At 40.2% G+C, this 19,380-nt stretch overlaps 2 protein-coding genes across 2 annotated transcripts in view; one reads left to right on the forward strand and one right to left on the reverse strand.

The window, feature by feature from the left end:
- Positions 1–14,196, reverse strand: part of LOC141929909 (dipeptidase 2-like) — a 47,447-nt gene extending 33,251 nt beyond the window's left edge. The window contains exon 1 of the mRNA XM_074839964.1: positions 14,142–14,196. The gene's annotated coding sequence lies outside the window, so the exon portion shown is untranslated. The remainder of the gene's footprint in view (positions 1–14,141) is intronic.
- Positions 117–17,458, forward strand: LOC141929911 (galanin receptor type 1-like). The gene is made up of 3 exons (XM_074839968.1): positions 117–824; positions 2,454–2,519; positions 17,141–17,458. Exons 1-3 carry the CDS (start codon positions 117–119, stop codon positions 17,456–17,458), a joined length of 1,092 nt encoding a protein of 363 aa, XP_074696069.1.
- Positions 17,459–19,380: the final 1,922 nt, after the last annotated feature.

Consider the following 19,380-nt stretch of genomic DNA (forward strand, 5'->3'; position numbering starts at 1 on the left):
ACAGAGCTTGGAAAACCCAAGCATTCAGCCTCTGGCCACCACTAACAAACACAGACCTGCCCAATAGCACTCAGGGCTACAGTGACTGCTCCCTGCCTTCCAAGGAACCTGGATCCATGGAGGAGCAGGAAGACAACTTTGTGCTTTCCAATGGAGCCAACACCAGCAAATGCAGCCTCGAGACTAATCAAACAGGGACTCCAACATGCTGGTCAGGAGCAACCAGGGGTGGCCCGGAGGTGGTGATTGTACCAGTGGTTTTTGGGTTTATTTTCCTCCTGGGAATGGTGGGAAACACATTGGTGTTTGTTGTTTTGGGGCGTCTCCGACCTGGGGGACGCCCATCACGCAGCGCTACCAACATCTTCATCCTGAACTTGAGCATTGCAGACTTCTCCTTTCTGCTCTTCTGCGTCCCCTTCCAGGCCACCATCTACTCCCTGCCAGAGTGGATCTTTGGCGCCTTCTTTTGCAAGTGGGTTCACTACTTGGCCATGGCAACAATGCTGGTCAGCATCTTTACTCTGGTGGCTATGTCTGTGGACAGATACATTGCTGTGGTCCATGCCAGGCGTTCACCCTGCATCCGCAGCAAGCGCAACGCTGCCCTAGGCGTGGGTGTCATTTGGCTGCTCTCACTGCTCATTGCCATCCCTGTGGCCCAGCACCAGAGCCTCATGAGTGGTCATCAGCAAGCACCCAACAGCTCCTTCTGCTGGGAGCACTGGGCAAATGGTTCAAGAGCCAAGCAGATTTACAAGATTACCATCCTGCTGGTGGGATACCTCCTGCCCCTGGTGCTCATCACCTGCTGCTATGCCAAGGTGGGTGAGAGGAATGCAAGTAATGTTTAAATGGAGGGAAAGATCACTCCCAGACTCTTGGTGGCTTGGATGTGTACACTCAAGCTACCCAGCCAACAAATAATAGATCCAAGCCTTTCCATATTCTTTCCTGGTATAGAATACTTCTCTGAGGCAGGGGGAGGGAAGGAAAACAGAGAATGAAATTATACCAGCTCACTAAAAGCATTACAACTGCTAAATTGACACCCATCCTGACACCCAAATCCCCTGAAGACTCTTGCTGTTTTCCCTACTTTTCAGTTTGTTCTTTCTTGATAACAAATCTTTGTTCCTGGCAAGAGCAAAAAGCCATGGAGGAAGAAACTATGCAGTAAGTGTACAGAAACAGTATTAGATAAAGACATCACCCAGATTTCTTTCTTTCCTTTCTCTCTCTTTTTTTTTTTTTTTGACACAAAGCTCAGACACTGTGTCTTGCAAAGACTTGCAAAAAGAGATCTTGGGATCAGAGTTTTATTCAGCAAGAAATCTCTTCCTTTCTTCTTGTGGATTGCTATTGCTCAAATTTTTGGTTTCTCCTTATTGATCTTTAGCATGTTTAAGACTGATAGTAAGCCTGTGAGTTGTGCTAGCATGCAGAATAAATTTTCTGTGAATTTTGAACTAATACCCTGTTGTAGAGTGCCATGGGACTGCCAGCGACTGAGCTTCCTTGTCACTAGTCAGTTGCAGGCCTGCCCTCTTGGGAAAAAAAAGTTTTCCTGGAAATTAAGTTCATGTCTGTTTAATAAAAAAATACATTACTTTCAATACTAATCTGTTCTGCTATCATCAGTGCTAAGGACAGGACAATGCACTTAGACTGAAGCTAAAAATCTCTAAAACTCAGGCCTTGCTTGTCACAAGAGGAAAAGGCCACTAGAGCTCTTAACTCCTGTCACTGTAGCTCCAGCTGTTTGTCCCCTCACTGCCCTAGGTGAGCACAGCAGCAACTGGAAGGTAAACAGTATTTAGAGGCATTTTTTAGTTCATTAGTTGCTTTAGAAAATTTAGTCTGTTGGCTCCAAAGGCTAGAGTATAAACATTGCCAGGTTACCAATGTGTTGTAATCAGGTTTCAAAAGCTTGATCTAGATGTTGTTAACTGAGAATTTCCCTACAGTGCTCTAACATTTCTTATGACTCTCCCTCTGAAAGGACAACCCACTCTGACTGCCCCATTTGTTAGTGCTGCATTCAGGAGCAGCAGGACAGTCACACCAGAGCACAGTACTGGCAGCCTGCTCTCTGCCTGTGTATATAATCAGTCTAGAGAATAAATGTATATAATCTGAGGCACAATCTAAAATTCAAAATCCATGGAAAGGCTCCTGTGGATTTCAACATACTGTCAGCTTAGCTCTTAATATATGCTGAATCACATCTTCTGGAAGCATAGCAGGTTTAATGCTTTTTCCAAACCTTGTTTCTTGAAGGAGAAAGAACTGTGGAGGGCTTAGAATTAGAAGTCTCAAAGCATCAAATTCAGCTTTGGTTGAAGTCATGTTAAAACAGTTATTTTACTTTCTGGTGCTTATATGAGAAGTTCAAATATTAATATACACAATTAAATTTCCCATTCAATATATTGCTCCTTTTTTCCTCCAAGGTTTTATATCATCTCCATACGAAAGTAAAGAACATTTCCAAGAAGTCTGAGAGATCAAAGAAGAAGGTAAAGATCTTTGGTTTTATCTGTACACTGACTACAATATAGTAGGTATGTCAGGTTTCTGAAATAACTAATAGCCTTTTCAAGCTCCATCCGCGTACTGAAGTGTCGTTCATGTACCAGCTCAGGTTCAGAATTCATGTTGACAGGTTGTTATATCTTTACAGACACAGTGCACAATGATGCCATTATTGAAATGCTATATTGATCTCTATATACATGCCTGCTGGACTGCCTTTTGATTTATTGTACTATAATAGAATCCCACAAACATGGTCCTTTTACATTGGCAGCTAGTAAGATACTCTGACTATAAAAATATCTAGGTGTTTTGAGTACATCTCAGCAAGCTAATAGCAAAATACATGAAGAACTCCGAAAATTAAGTACTTCAGTTTTGCTGCAGCTGGCATTTAAGATCTTTCTTAGGGGCTGCATCTAAGTAGGTGGTGGATTCAGATCCTGGTTTGATCCCTTTGCAAGCCAAAGAACAGGTTTATCCCTGGCTCAAGCTACATGAAATAAGCAGAATTGCCAGCATTTACTGGGAAAAACATTAAGGATAGATTTTTTTTTTTTCTGTCTAAGAATCTTAGAGTGAATAAGCCATAATTAATAGAAGTTTTCAGGTAGCAAAACTCACTGACTTCAATGATGCAACATCAGATTTACCTGATGTGAAGGGGAAAATTCTATTTCAGTCAAAAATGTTATAATTGTTGAGTGTGCAGCAGTAAGTGACACAGTAGGCTATCTGGCTAGTCAAAGACAGGAAGTAATGGAGTACTATCATTAACTGCTGATAGGACAGTCAGGTCACAGTCTGTGCCAGCAGCACAGCAACTGTACAACCCAAATGAGCAGTGTGTGCATCTCTGAGCAGATGTCACAGCCAGTGGAGATGACTAGGGAATGCTTCAATTTGCTCTCAACCAATGCACTGGCCAGTTTCAGCATCTACGTGCCACATTAGAGCAGCGCTGCAAGATGTTGCCATGATTCTGTCTATGACAAAAGTGAGGGTCATTACAGCAAACATGGCCATTTGATTGAAAAGGGTGCAAGACACAGCAAAAAAAGACAGACACTGGTACCACAGGTGCAACAAGCTACATGTTACGAAACACAGAACCACCTCTGGGCATGACATGTTGCGTCCAGTGATTTATTCACTAGCGTTACAGGACCCCACTATAAATCTAGATCGCTCACAAGATGAAGAATTCAAGATACTAGATTTTCAGCATGCTGCAGCTATATCTCATAATAACTTGAACCACTACCTGTATTGATTTCTTTTTTGCCAAAGAGACTTACTGTAATGGAGACAAAAAGGCATATCCCTAAACATTACCTAGCCATCTGTTCCTTATCTCGGAAAGAAACCAATCTTCATAGGTTAAAGTTCTGTATGCAGCTAAGGTATCACAGAAAAATGTACAGTTCTCATCACATACATGTCTTCATGATCAACCTTTTCAGGAAAAAGCAGAGGTACTTTAAGAGGTTAACTGTGCAGTTTAGCAGCTATGGTAGCATCTCGAACAAAACTCAAGGGTTTTTAATACAAAAATAATATTATCTTTCAGGTGTATCCTCTGCAATATTGTGCTAATGTTCTAATGGTCTGTGCTGCTTCTAGTTGATTTAGAACTGTTACAGAGATTTTGCCAGTCCTTTATGCCTAATCCTAACCAGATTTAACTATAGATTATATTTAGTTTCTACTGGTTCATTACATTCATTAACATACACAGTTTTGTTGGTAATATACTTATGACTATCAACCAAAAATTGGTCTTGCACCTACACCACCCATAAGGATAGAACTCAACTGATATTTGCAATATTATCTCAAGATGACTGTAGAAGTTATAATATGCCACACACAATATTTCCTTGATGGGAATTACTTCCCCTTTCCCCTTAGAGTGTTTTTGATAATGTTTTCTGTGTTCAGTTCCTGAGTTCACAAAGTAAGCGTAACACCTCACAAATTCCACTTTGTTCAGCTGCTTGTTCCTGAACCGCACTGAGATTAATGTTATTAGTCCAGCTCATCTAATTTCAAGTAGGTTCTGATAAACATTCTTTTAAATCACCTTTTCTAAGGCAATAAATTATGCAAGAATTAGCTGCCACGTATTGCCTGCTGCAGGAACACCGCCAGACCTAGATGAAACAGACTATGCTGAAGAACACCGCACCTTATTTTGCCTACTGACCTTCTGATGAATGCTGATGCTGCTACAGATATACTGTGAATTAAAATTTGAGAACAAAGAGTAGCATTTCTGGGGCAAATAGTGCAGACTACAAGCAGAATGCATGGCCAGAGTGCTTAACAGCTGCCATGAGAAAAGGCAACCAAGATCTGTTAATAATTTTGTTTATGTAAAATACAGCAATAAAGTGCTAAGAAACACTGTCATTTTGCATAGAATAATTACATGGCTTCACAAGTTTGAAAAGTTGCTTTAGGTCTCAAAATCACCAACAAATCCCTAAACAGTTTGGTTGGTTTAAATTCCCGTCCCGCCTTTCCTTACATATATATGAATGGCACACTACCCATTTCTTTGCTATATTTAAAGAGAATGCTACCAACAGTCAAAAGTTACTACCATCATTTTCCCATAAAGCAGTAAGATACAGAATTTCATTTATGAGAGTCATTTTTTTCAAATGTGTTTTCAGATTTGGCCTGTAGAGTTAGATGAAAAACAGCTCTACAGTTTCTTCAGCTTTGGGTTTCCTGATTAGATATGGCTGAGAGGACCAACCTTAAAAAAATACCTTTGACTTTACTTGTTCAAACAAGTTAATGGTATAGCACTTCTTCCTCCCTCCCCTTAAGTATTTCCCTGGCCATAATTCTGAAGTGCCCTGTAGCAATTCTTGTTCCATTTGGCACAGTTAGGCCTATTTAAATAGGCAGTCCCTTCACATGAAAGAAAAATCAAATACATTCCTCTATACACACACATCATCTTCCACAGTTTGTCTCCTTCCAGCACCTTCTGTGTAGAAATTGCCCATCTAGCCTTTCTGCAGGCCAGACAGCATCTTTAGTATACCTGTTTAAAGTATTTTTTTGTTTCAACCACTTCTCTTAGCACGTTATAAGGATTCTTTCTTGGGTAGGTTGCAGACACACTCAATTCCTGCATACACTTTCACAGTATACTTGAAACACATTGAGTGTCAATCATTAAAAGCAGATCTTCCTAAGAGCACTTCACATTAGAGCCTAATAGGAAATTCGTATGTGCATGTCAGCTCTATTAAATTAGCTTCCTTCATATGTACTTAATTGGACTATTATTAATTTTGCTTCATTTTAATTCATAAATTTCATCAGAGATTAAGTGAACAGCTTTTGCTTATTTTGCTCAAAGATGTTTGACAATTGAACCTTGCTCCATGTTTGAAAGGCTGATTTAGCATATACAGAACATCTAGCTTGTTCTGAAATACATGCATGACTTCAGCGGCTAAACCCTAATTGCCTTGATCTATCAAACGAAAATGTAACACAGTCTTCCAATACAAGGTGATAAAATTACCTGATTCACATCTGTTAATTTGGAGTGTATCTTTACCACACTGATATGGAAAACAAAGTGTCATACTGGTAAAAAAGACTACAGTATGGAACTACACCACTCAGTTCCTACTTCATTCCTATAATTTCAAGAAAGCAGGACACTTGAACTAGTATGCTCCTCCCACCCCTAAGGGAAGAGGTTTTGGGTTTGGTCTGTTAGGGTTTTTTTGTCTGTTTGGTTTAAAGGTTTGGGGTTGTTTTGGTTTGTTGTCTGGGTTTTTTTAACAGATAAAGAGTAAATTTTGCAAACAGCTACCTATTCAGATCTCACTAAGTTCATCTGGCCTACACATGTGAGTAAAAGTCTCAAAAGAATCAAATTGCAGACTCACAGTCCTTGCTGAACAAGATTTTTCAGTGAAATGGTTGCCCACGTTACCACTGCAAAAAGTTTTTGTCATTCAGAATTTCAGAAACTATAAGGTCTCTTCTGTTTTGTGTTATACAGACGCCTCAAGATAGAACGCTTCAAGATAAAACATAATTAAGAAACAAAGCAAATGCCATAGAGCTTAGGGAAGGGACTTCTCATAAACAGCATTCCACATGCTGGCTGATAACACATTGCTATTATTCTCCATCACAGGCTGCTTCTAAAAAAACCAGTAATATTAGGTAAGATTTTTTAAAATATCATGACTTATTTCTGGATCTATAGCTTTCATTGACCTTGTTGGAGTCTTAGTATAGTATCATTCCCTGTCCCCAAATCCTGTAAACACTGATAACAGGCAGAAGAGACATCATCCTAATTCACTTAGTTTGAGCCATGGAACACAGAAATGCATCCAGTGAAGAAGTATTACAGGGACAAATCCCAATTCAAGCCACCTGAAAGGTCATAGAGGAGTCAGTATTTTATCTGCTGTTAGTATATCCTGGAAACAACATGTGAATCTCAGTAAGGGCAACACTTACAGAACAAGTGAGAGAAACTGCTAGATGCAGACCTAGGGCTATTTCTAAAAGAGATGATGATAATACGGCCAAATGAACAGTCATAGTGGTGTCTGACTTTACTAGTCGCATTGCTGTAGCAAAGAAAGCAAAACAATACTGGATTTAACTGAATTTGAGCATGTGAAGTATATTACTGGAGCCTAGATACTTGGTACTGTAGCTCGACCTCTCCCTTTAAAGGGCATATTGTAACAGCAGTCTGTACCAATGCCTTTTTTTAAAAAAAAAAAAAAGCTTTTTTTTTTTTTTTAATAAATCAAACCCATGGAAAGAAAGCTTAATGAACTACCACACTAGAAATTTGTTATTCTAAGAACTCTCTTGCGTATTTTCTCTACCACTTCTTCCTGCCCTTTTCTGACAGCATGGTTTCCCAGTGCCTGTCCCCCCAGCGCTGTGCCCAGCCTTCCGTGCAGACTTACCTGGTGCGCCCTGTCTGCACCCAGCTGAGGAGCAGCGGCTGCCCGGGGACTGAGCAGAGCTGTGCATGCAGACAAGCGTGCCTACTGCCTGCTACCCAAGAATGGAAACAAAACCCAGTTAAAAGTTAAAACAATTCTAAGTTTTTTAGCTATCTGTGCAATTAAGAGGAGCTCTGACACATACACCTAAAACAGAGTGGCACGGCCACCCAATTTCCCCTCAAGGGAGCCTTGTCAAAAAGTTTCCAGTGCACAGTGGTATATGAAGCACCTTCTCTAAATAAGTCTTAAATGCCAGGCTTCACTTCAACAGGATCTGAAGACCCTGCTGTTGTCTCCTGGACAACGTTGCCACAAAATATACCTGGGGTTCCAGTGTGGATTTCATTCTATCCATTAGACCAAGGAAGAAGTTTAGGACTTTTGCAAGCTTAGGCTGAAATTCTGCATGATGAACTAAGACAGTGCTTGCAGAAGATACACATGAGAGCTTGTTTCCCCATTTAATGCCACACTAGCTGTACAAGATTGCCAACCTTAAAACTGAGATGGTGTGATGCTACAGGATTCCCCCTGCAGTCTTGGATAATCATTTCCTGAGGCCAGCCAGCAAGACCACATGCTAAGAAATCCTGTGCACCCCTCTATCACAACTAAAATATATTTCAGTTCCATTACTTCTTTCCTGCATTATGCAGAGTACAGCAAGTCTGTAATTTGGCTCCAAGGAAAGTTAACAATTCCCTGTCTGACAGTGTTGAAAAGTGTTTAAGAACCCAGCCCTAGGAACTCTGAATGTACAGTTGCAGTAAATAAGATGATTTAACAACGGAAATTAATGCGAGCCAAGATCTATTCTGATCGTGAAATGGCCCTGTGGTGTTTTACTGGCCTTTGGAACACCCCAGGGTTCCTTAATGTTTACTCAGTTTTGTCCTGTACATCATTAAAGAACAAATAACAAGACTTGCAAACTGAACAATCTGAAATGCTCTCTCAAATTTAAGAACGTTTCTGGGAATGTGAATTTCTCAGCTATTTTGCAAGCTCCCTTGAAATGACAGTAGAAATTGTGGAACCTTGAGGCCAAAAGCTCCAATTAACAGACCAATTGAGCCATTTAAAGTTAGTACTACGCTTTTCTATTGTTTCACTGCAACAGAAAGGTGACCCATGCTTACCAGGTGGGAGAGCAGTGTCTCTTGTTTTGTTCTCTATTCCTTTCCTAATAATTCCTAAAATTTTATTTGCCTCATTTTATTACTTTTTTAAAATTTCCCCTCTAACCACTAGTTGAGAACCAAGCTGTTCACAAAACTATCATAAGTCCACAATCTTGCCCAAAAATTGTAACGGTCAGTTCAAAGCACATCTGTCTCTGTGAAGCTGTTTTCTTCCTCAGCTCATGACCTAGCTCAGCTATTCACCACCTTATATTTACGTACATGCAAATTAGCTGTTCATTTCTCCCAGAACTAAGTAAACACAAATACATTCAGAGTTGATTTGGGGCGCTCCCTGGAGCACTGCATTTTGAAGGTCATACAACAGCTTGAGGTAAAACATACAGAATTCCTTCAAGGTAGACGGTTATTCCTAAACACTTTGGCCAAGAAAGGCAGACAGAAGTTGCAGTGCAGCTGCTTTCCTATATGCTGAACTATTTCTTTGGCTTCTGTTCACACAAATGGAAGGTTTTCATATAGAATTAATGAATGCGATGTTCAAGGGCTTGGCACTTGAACAACAGGAAGTACAGCAAATGTGTATTGGAGATCCTGGGATCCATCCAGCAAAAGAATATTCATCAGAAGTGAAATCCTGCAAGTTGTTTTCCTAATTTCCTAAGCCTAGGGCAGCAGGAATAGGAAGCGTCATTACCAATTAGTGAATAACAGGAATATCATAATGCTCATAGGCATTTATGAATACAAAATGAGTATTAAGAGCATCAACAGAGGAGATTAGTGACATAATCACACAATGAGAGATGTGCAGATGACCAGTTACAACAGTGCAAGCAAGCTGCTGGAAAATGAAGAGTAAACCTCTTAGCGCACAATGCAAGTCACCAAAATGAACTGATAACAACTGAAAATCCATTTGCTTCAATCCCTCTTCTTCATGACAGCCAACTGCCATCTCTGACTGCAAGAAAGAAAACACAGAACAATGAAAAAAAGCACTTCCAGTGTGATTTTCAGACCAGTGAAGAGTAGTATTACACTCAAGTGTAATAAAAAAAGACCAAAGGGCAGTGAAAAGTGCTCTGAAGCAGAGGAAGCTGCTACCCAACATTAAGTTAGTTAAGAATAGGTATGGTGTTTTTTGAATCTGCTCTTTGAAACATTGTGCATTTATCACTAAGCTATAAGCATGTTTCTGGAGATCAAACTGTGCTTTGATCTAACCTTCCTTTTTGTTAGAACTTTACGGGTAGGAAGGAAAAGGATATTGGCAAATGCATCAGGGGGAGTCAGATTTGTGAACAAAGGAGAGAAGAACCTGGCACCAGGAGAGAAGAAACTGATAGCTTAAAAAGTGACTCGGAGCAAAGAGATGCTCTTGACTGATTTCTGTCTTAGGAAAAAGAGGATCCCAGAATCTAAAGCCACAGAAATTGTTTTCCTCAGAAGTTGTTAAGTACCTCCAGCAGTACAGTGGTAGACTGCTAAGCCACATGTCCTTCCTGGACACTGACACAGTTTACCTGCAGTATCTAAAAGCAAAAGCTTAGGGCACCATGGGTCACTAATTTTTTGCCAAGCCTTCACTACAGTAAAAGTACAATCTATAGCCAAGTCTGAAACTCTGTAGCTTACCCAAATCAACTCTGAGGCAATCAAAACATGCACCAATTGCCTCTCAAACTTTAGGGAAAAGGAGATGCAAGTTAGAGATGAGCATAACAGGAGAAAAAAATGATCAGTAAATCACATCATCAGATAGGTTTTGTATTAGAAGTCAAGAGAAAAGTCCCAGCTCACACACAAAGGCTGAGAAGTATGGTATGGTGAGAAGCAGCAGCACGAGCTAGAATAAGTCTGCATTTGGGGTCACAGCAGAACATTATGAACGGAAACCAGTTTTGGAGAATCAAGGGAAGGATGACCCAAAGTCCAAAACAAATTCATTATATCCCACAGTCTCCCACGGAGCAGTAATAAAGGAAGGGCCAGTTGTTATTTGCTGATAAGACATAGGCATAGGCTTCTTTATGCTGCTTCTTTCAGAATCATGGAAGCAAAAAGAGAAAAAAATTTCCACCATATTCAGAAAACAGCAGTTGCCTCGCTAATGAAGCCCAGTTTTTCTGCAGGGTGAATGTACTGTTTAATAAAAACCTCATTGAACGTTCTATCCCATTTCTGTGTGGCTGAGGTACACAGTACAAATGGATGGTCTGATCAGCTCTGAAAAAAGATGTGCAGCTAGCTGTCTCAAACTGTGAGTAGATCAGGAAAGTGACAAGCTCTCTACCTTTAGACTGATCTGTCCACCGTATATTTTAATCTCAGAAATGTTTATTAACTAATGTATCAGGTAGTTCTGTCAAAAATAGGTAAGTCCATGGTATACTTAAAGTATTTGACTCATTACAGGGCAATCTTAATTTTGCCCTTGACAAGTTGAGGCAGCTTCATTAGAAGCTTAGCAAGGACAACAGCTCCAAACACAAACAAATGCTTGTCGTAGTTTAACCCCAGCCGGCAACTGAGCACCACACAGTCACTTGCTCACTCTCCCCACCTTCCCGGTGGGGTGGGGGAGAGAATCAGAAGATTAAAAGTGAGAAAACTTGTGGGTTGAGATAAAGACAATTTAATAAGTAAAGCACAAGCTGTGTGTGCAAGCAATAAGGGATTCGATCACCACTTCCCATGGGCAGGCAGGTGTTCAGCCATCTCCAGAAAAGCAGGGCTCTGTCATGAGTAATGGTTACTTGGGAAGACAAACACCATCACTCCAAACACTCCCCTTTCTCCTTCTTCCCCAGCTTTATATGCTGAGCGTGATGCCATATGGTCTGGGATATTCCTCGGGTCAGTTGGGGTCACCTGTCCCAGCTGTGTCCCCTCCTGAATTCTTGTGCACCCCCAGCCTCCTCGCTGGTGGGGAGGTGTGAGAGGCAGAAAAGGCCTTGGCTCTGTGTAAGCCCTGCCCAGCAATAACGAAAACATCTCTGTATTATCAACACTGGTTTCAGTACAAATCCAAAACACAGCCCTGTACTAGCTACTGTGAAGAAAATTAACTCTATCTCAGCCAAAACCAACACAATGCTAAAGAGATCATCACCCTCCAGAATGAGGCATCTCCCCCAAAAAGGGTTTAACACATTTCCTATTGCTTTTTGAAGGACAAGGGAAGGCTAAAAGCAAGAAATAGCTTGGCCAGGGCTGAAAAAATGTCAAAGGGAAAAACAAAGAAAAGCAGGAAAGCACAAATGAGAGTCAGATCACCTATAAAGATAACAAATGAATAAGCAAGTAAATTCTAGGCAACCTGTGCATGGCAGAAAGAGTAAGGGGGGAATAAAGAGAGAAGTTCATTTATCTGACAAACAAAAAAATTTGTGCATCTCCTAGTCTCCATTTCCCACCATGCTGTTGATTCACTGTATAACTTAAGCACACTTACTTTGTCTGTACAACATATAATGCACTAAGTTATTTTGTGGAGCTGCTCGAAAGACTTCTAGGAGTTAGATAATCCAGTAGTGGTCATTGTACATGTCTGTTATGGACCCGCTGAACCTTTGGAGATGAACCAGAAGGCTAGCATAACTGGGCACAGCTAGACCAACAGTTATCCATTAACTATGCAAATTATTGTAGCCCACTGAACAAACTCAAACAGTACACAAGCTGTTGGGATCAGTCCTCCACAGCTGGTCACAGTCTATATTAACATTGGTTTTAGCTACAACAAAGCCACTACATTAAAAGCCAAACACAATGTTTTATTTCAGTTTTCTCTATCTTAACTGGATAGTCGCTAACTTGAAAAAACAGACACAAGTTCCATTTCCAAAACATGTTTCTTGAGTCATGTATATTATTGCTCTAGTATTGTCTATGTTTTCCATCTGCAAAATCCCAAATAGCTGGACTTCAGAAACAGCTTTGTGCTAATACATAGCAACTGCAAACCCATTTTTTTAATACCCAGCCCTATGTTAAATGTGTGGTTTGTTATTTCATAATAAAAGGAAAAAAGATTCTAGGTATCTATCCCTTATTCAAAAGGGTATTTCAGTGCTTGTAGCCCCCTAATTTAGGAGAAGGATGCTATGAAAGGTTGCCTCAGTAACAAGCCTAAGCTACTTAACATTGATAGAGGGTAAAAAAGTAGCACCATTATTGCTGGTGAAAGCTGAGACTTGTTTATTAATAATTTCTTTAGTACCCATCATACCACATAGGCAAGCTAGACCCCACAGAACCACTATGTCTGTGTCTTTCGATTCCATCAACTTCTAATCATACCAGTATATTTTTAAGGACAGCACCTGGTTGCCAGCGTGACCAGTTTGAGGACATTTGCAAGCTGGTTGTTCACTCACATGGAAACATGCTTTGCCACCTCGTATGCCAGACAGCATTCTAGTAAGCAAAAAAAGGAAGCACCTGAAGTATGCCAGGTATAGGATGAACCTACGGGTTACTGCCTTTCAAAATTAATGCAAACTTACTTGAGAGATCTCTTTGACAGAAATCCCTTTTTTTTTTTTTTTCCCCACTTGTATTGTAGGCAAATGTTTTCTCTTAACCACACAGAAATCTTGATCTGATGCAATAGCATCTTCCTAGACAGGTTAGCAGATTTAACTGGCTTCTTAATGTAACTAAGACAAGTGAAGGTGGTACATCTAGCTCACATCCAAACACATTTTTCCACTTCAATAATCATATGTTTTTATTGCAGGAGATCATTGCTGCAGGCCCTATGTAAACAGAGCAAAGATGGTGCCTGTCCAACACAGAGAAAACCCCTCTTTATCACACAGTTGATTCTTCTGCAGGCTTAAACAAGCAAAAGCAGTTGCTATGTAAAGCACCTTTTAGCCTTCCCCCACATGACTACTGTTCTAGCAAGCAGAATATACTTTAGTGGGATTCACTGAGATATAAGATCAAATTAAATGTATGTTATAAACGATAATTAGAATTCTGCTGTGCCTTCATGTTCAGCAGATTTTAATACTGTTACTTAGGAAGGTCAGCATAATATGAAGGTCCTGATCCAACTCCAATTGTCTAGATAAAGTAAGACCTAGCTAGATACTTAATAAAGATCTATATCTAGACATATAAGCATAGCAGATTCTTAGAGCTGCAAGTGGCTTTCGAAGTATTTTAAGATTTTAAAAAAATCAAAAAGTTTTTAAAGTTCTAAATAATCTTGGAAAACTTCAAGGTCATTATAGGGCAGCTACTAAAGTGAAATGGGAAAACCTAGAAGACAAAAAGATTTCCTCCAGTTTCACCCCATATCTCCAACCCCTTTGAACAAGACAGGTTACAAACATAAGACTTAGTTATAAATATTTTAGTAGTGTCTCCCACTGTTCTCATGTATAGGACTACAATCAGTTGTTACAGTCCCGAATGTTATGCACCAAGATCTAATCACCTTATATTCTTTCTGCTATGAAGTATGTCACTCCACTCTTCCCCGGAGCATGCTGTCATTTCTCCATGCTGTCATCATCTCCAGAATATGATCTGGTTAGTCTGCAATACAGAAGCCTTCTGTTAGCCAGTATACATTCATGAACATGACATCTAACTCATTGATACAGAAAGACAGAAGAAGCCATCACTAAAGTAGAAGCTGGACCTGGTAAAGTAGAAGTACCTGGAGAGCTACTGAGTAGAGAAAGGCAGCAAATACTCTGAGGAAAAGTATTTCAGTTGTACCACTACTGTCCTTTAGGGCACCAGAGAATCCATCTAAGACATAATTCCTTAGGAAACATTGCTTCATTAGTTCTGGTACTCACAATTTCCTTGTTTTCCTCATGTTATATTTTCAGCAAGGCCAAGCATATGCCACAGAGGGGCAGACTTCCTAATACATCCTGCAATTTCCATCTCACCCAAAGCACACAGCCACAGAGGGTACCAAGAGAGGAGCAAATGACCCATAAAATGACCTCCCTGTTTAATGGGAACCCAAAAATCTCATTCTCAAGACCAGCTCTATGCAGCCACCCAGGTCATCGCTGAAATACTGCCTGGGAGACATGCTTAATTTGGCAAGTCATGCCAACTGTGCAGCGCTGTAGAAAATTCAAAGAACATACAGAGGTTTTGCAGCAGCTGTTGCATTTGCTGTATTTTGGGTGGGCTGAGAAAAAGATTTCCCTCTCCTAAAAGATATTTCAGCTTAGGTGTTTTGGTGTTAGATGTATGTAAGCCTGAGCCTTTATAACTTTTATTTATATATTTCAGCATAACAGGTATAGTGATAGAATACTACAGAGTGCTTTAAAATGAGATATGAAATCCTGCAGGTCTTCTCTAGCAGACAAAACAACTTCTAGATGTAGCCATTATAACCACCGATTAAATGAGTTTTTGTTCACTGAAAAATTATCCCTCTTCGAGGAAAGTAATTACACACTATTCACCTGAAGTCATGCAAGGGAATTATTGACAGAAGCATTGACCCAGACTAGTAAGGCTGTAAACCTTAAGCTGAAATGAAGCCCAAGTTTTCTTTTTTCTCAATTGCTTTTCTCCTACTTGTACAACAGCTCTCTTTAGGGGAAGGATAATATCTGCATATTCGCAGATTGTTGTATTTATTGAAATGGCAAAATACAAGTGAGAAACACTAAATACTAAAGTTGGAAAAGACACATTTTGCTGAGAATCAGGTGGGGGGAAAGGAGGAAAACCACCTGCTCCATATCTGCTGCAGTACGCCAAAAAGGAGGGATTAAATATATTAAAAAAATGCTCATCTTCCATTATCATTAGTATTTTTGAAAACTCCTGAATTTAGGTGGAATTAACCCTACAAAAACATTAGGAAAAGCTCTCAGGGGATCCAAGTTAGTAACCTCCGAGCCTTGCTAAATATTCCCTGAATATACTAGAAGTACAAAGTGAGAGAAAAGCAACACCCTCAGCCTTCTTAAATTTGGAAAGTGAGATCCTGCTCCCACAGGCCTCAGGATCTTACAGAAAGGAAGTTGAAGTAACTTACAGTTTAATATTATTTACTGTAGCATACAGTAAATAAAAGTCATTCTTCATCCTCTTCAAAGACTTCCAGGGAAAGAAAAAAAAAAAAAAAAAGGAGTGCTTTTGTTATAACACACACCCTTAACTCTAAAAGGTTAAGGAGATTTTGTTCAAGAGAAGAAACACCTCTTCAATAAAGACTGAGTTATTTCTTGGTATGCATCCTGCAGGTCCCCTGAACATTAACTTTACAGTGATATTTACAGGGCAAGAGACTTTGTCTACATTGGTGAAGATGTTTGCTTCAGGGACAGCAGACAGCCTGGACTCGCAGCCCCAAAACACAGGCACCTCACTCTCCACCTTCAGTGCTCTCTCCGCCCAGGTTCCTCACAGCCTGAACCCCTCTCCCCAGGCTACCATTTCCCCCTCAACAAAAGGAACAAAACCCAAATAAAAACAGCCTGCTAAATTTCACACCAAAATAGCTCAAGCAGCTTGTACCACCTACCTTTGGTCTGTGTCTGCCCTCCCTGCACCCTTCCCACCCTGGCAGCACTCAGCCACGCCCTCATGCTGCCCCGCCATGTTCCTCAGCCCTCCCAAGGCACCACCTCAGCCCTCATTCCTCTTCCACAGCTGCAGCTGTGTGGCTACCACAACTGCAGTCAACAGCTCATCTCATGTTAACCCTCATTTTGGATGGTGACCTCAAAAAACACTGTTTTCAGGAAAATTTTACTTCAGGTTGAGCTTTGGGATTTACAAATGGCAGCTTGAGATGGTGGCTGGCCAACCTAAATGGAGAGCAAGAGCTGCAGGAGCACATCTTTAGCCTAGCCAGCACACAGGCTGGGATTCCACAGGCACAGTGAACCTCCCTCAGGTAATTGTCTAGCTAGGAATATTTATAACCAAAGAGCATTGCATATTTAAAAAAAAATAATCCTTCATGCATTGTTTTTCTTGGTTTCTCCCATAAGAGGGAAGCTACTGGAAAAGTCTTTCTCCTCAGGTCAGTCTTTGTTACTCCTCTCTGTGGCACATTTCCTTGCAGCCAGACTGTTATTCCCTGCAGTTATTTTCAATAGCTTTAATGTTCCTCAGCCTCCAGATGTTAGGGGATATTATTTCCACTCTTCCATGTAACACAGTTAGCATTCCTGTTGCAGCCTCTGTATTGTTTGAGGTTTTATGGGCACTATCTCCAGTGCCTATAGAGTTATTTGCTTGAGCCAAAACCAGGTAATCCTTGTTTTCCAGGGAGGAGGGTTGTTTCTTAGCATTCTTTTTCACATTGTCATAATTTGCCCACCTGGCAGTTGTCTGTGTTGCCTGTGTTATGCTGCCTTCACTACTGACAGAGGAAGGCAAACTAACCCATACCACAGTCCCACTTGATCACTGCAACCATTTAATATGTGACCTTGTCTTTTCCAGACAGCGCAGACAGTTCTTCTCGTGGTCACCGTGTTCCTGCTCTGCTGGCTGCCACACCACATCATCACCATGTGGGCAGAGTTTGGGCAGTTTCCCCTGAACAACATCTCCTTCACCTTCCGCATCATCTCTCACTGCTTAGCCTATGGGAACTCTTGCATCAACCCCATCATTTACGCTTTCCTCTCGGAAAATTTCCGCAATGCCTGCCGGCAAGTCTTCACCTGCAAGTTCTTCCTGCAGCCAGTTCCCACTGAGAAACTGGTCAGAATACGCATGGAGAACTTCTCTACCACGCACTCCACCACCACCGTGTAAACTGGGCTCACAAATACATTTCAGGAGGAAGAGGAGGGAAAAGGGTGCTGTCTGGGGAGAACAGGTATACAACTGCATTTCAGGCAGCAATGCAGCCTACAAAAATGTGAACTTTGTCAGATTACCGGAGTGGTAGGAGGCATTTTTTCATCTGGCTGTTAGGACACTTGACACAGCTTGTCCTAAGGTACCTTGCTAGGCACTGGGCTATGTGCAACAGAAGTATCTGAATGTCCTTGTAGTGCCGGTAAGATAGAGCTCATATGCAGTTGTAGTTATGCCCCTAAGGTCTGAAATAAGAGTTACACAGAAGGTAGAATACAGACAGACAAGAAAAGAGCACTTAATTATGTATGTAGACAGTCATTAGGATGTGGACAATGACTGATGTGACATTTAGAGAGCACTGAAAAGCAGTTTGGAAAAAGTCAAACTAAGAAGTCTTTAAATACGTCTTTGTTTCTTAAACAAGTTTGACAATATGTGAGCTACATGTATTTTTAGCTTGCTAGCTGTGATAGGGTCTCTAATCTCCTTGAAGGCTTTGCTATAGTACTTACCTACTGGGTCGTAAAACCTTTCCCATGACATGTGTCAGTGATGTGGATGTCTGCATTGGGTGGCTCTGTATCAGCTTATGTATCTCAGGATTTGAACGTCTGTGTGCTCCTGAATGTAATTATTGCTGTTAATCACTGGCTCTGGTAACTGTCTCTTTGTGAACAACAGTAGAAAAATGGTATTTCTCAATATATGCTTAAAAGAACTGTGGTTTTGTTTGAAAGTAATGTTTACAAAAAGCTTTATTGGTAAATATAGTGTTCTCTATCTACCCAAAGCTTTTTATTGGCCACTTTAGTATATAAATGCCAAAAGGATTTTTTGGATTTCCTTTTATTTTTTTTTTATAAACTGTTTAGCATCAGTTTAGAGCATTTGTATTGAGTTCAAAGTTATTGTTTGTAAATATATAAAGTGCATATTACTTCAAAATTAAGAAGTATATGGCTGAAAGAACTTTATTATTTCACTGTGTTGTCTAATTTGATAACATTGTGTGCTGGAATCCAGACTGACCTGTCATGGGATTAGCTGTAACACAATTCCAGATTCATAGACTACATTACTGAGTTTTTAAATGAGTTACAGAAGTTAAACTACAAATTATACATCTAAAAAACATAACAAAAATATCCAAATATAACCTTGTAGAGCATCTTTTGTTACAGCCATCAGAACACATAAAATTAATTTCTATAACATGTGTAATACACCGATCATTTCTAACGTATATTTTACACCTCAATGTCAAGTACGCCCACACTGCCTTTTATAATCTGGATAATTTATCAAAGTCAACCTTCCTCCCATTTTCCTTCTACATATTTTAACTCAAGAAAAAAAAACTACTCAATCACCACTGCCACTTAGTTACTGATGCAAATTAAGCAGATGCATTAATTATGAACGACCGTTGCCACATAGTTTGAGTATGAATCAGAAGTTATTGTTTATGTGACATCATTTAACTGTGGTTAACTTTGTTTGCATTATTTAGCTGGAAACTGTAGGTAATAGAGCAAAGTATTATAGTACACAACATCTGCAACAGTTACTAAATTTTAGCCCAAACAACTGATTTAGTCCTGTAGAACAGCTATACGAGAAGACAAATACTTGAAGTCAGACATCTGAGATTCCAGGCAACAACTTTCCTCAGAAACTTAAAAGGGCAGCTTTGTATTTTGAACTTGGAAGCACAGTCACCATCACCAGCTGCCTTGGGAGAGATGCTCTGCTCTATGAACCAGGTATTAACTTGATACTTATGCTAATACCGCGAAGTGCTACAGCTTTGAAAAAGATGAGATTCAAGTTATATGACACTTGAGATGGAGTCAGCCTGACATTGCTTATGCAAA

Source organism: Strix aluco, chromosome 14 (assembly GCF_031877795.1).
Source record: "Strix aluco isolate bStrAlu1 chromosome 14, bStrAlu1.hap1, whole genome shotgun sequence".
Classification (NCBI taxonomy): Eukaryota; Metazoa; Chordata; class Aves; order Strigiformes; family Strigidae; genus Strix; species Strix aluco.

What these genes read in the sequence shown, in the direction of transcription:
- LOC141929911 (XM_074839968.1), top strand. Translation starts at nt 117, where the DNA reads ATGGAGGAGCAGGAAGACAACTTTGTGCTTTCCAATGGAGCCAACACC. An exon ending in TCACCTGCTGCTATGCCAAG is followed by an intron (nt 825 to 2,453) that starts GTGGGTGAGAGG and finishes TTTTCCTCCAAG; the next exon opens with GTTTTATATCATCTCCATAC. An exon ending in CTGAGAGATCAAAGAAGAAG is followed by an intron (nt 2,520 to 17,140) that starts GTAAAGATCTTT and finishes TGTCTTTTCCAG; the next exon opens with ACAGCGCAGACAGTTCTTCT.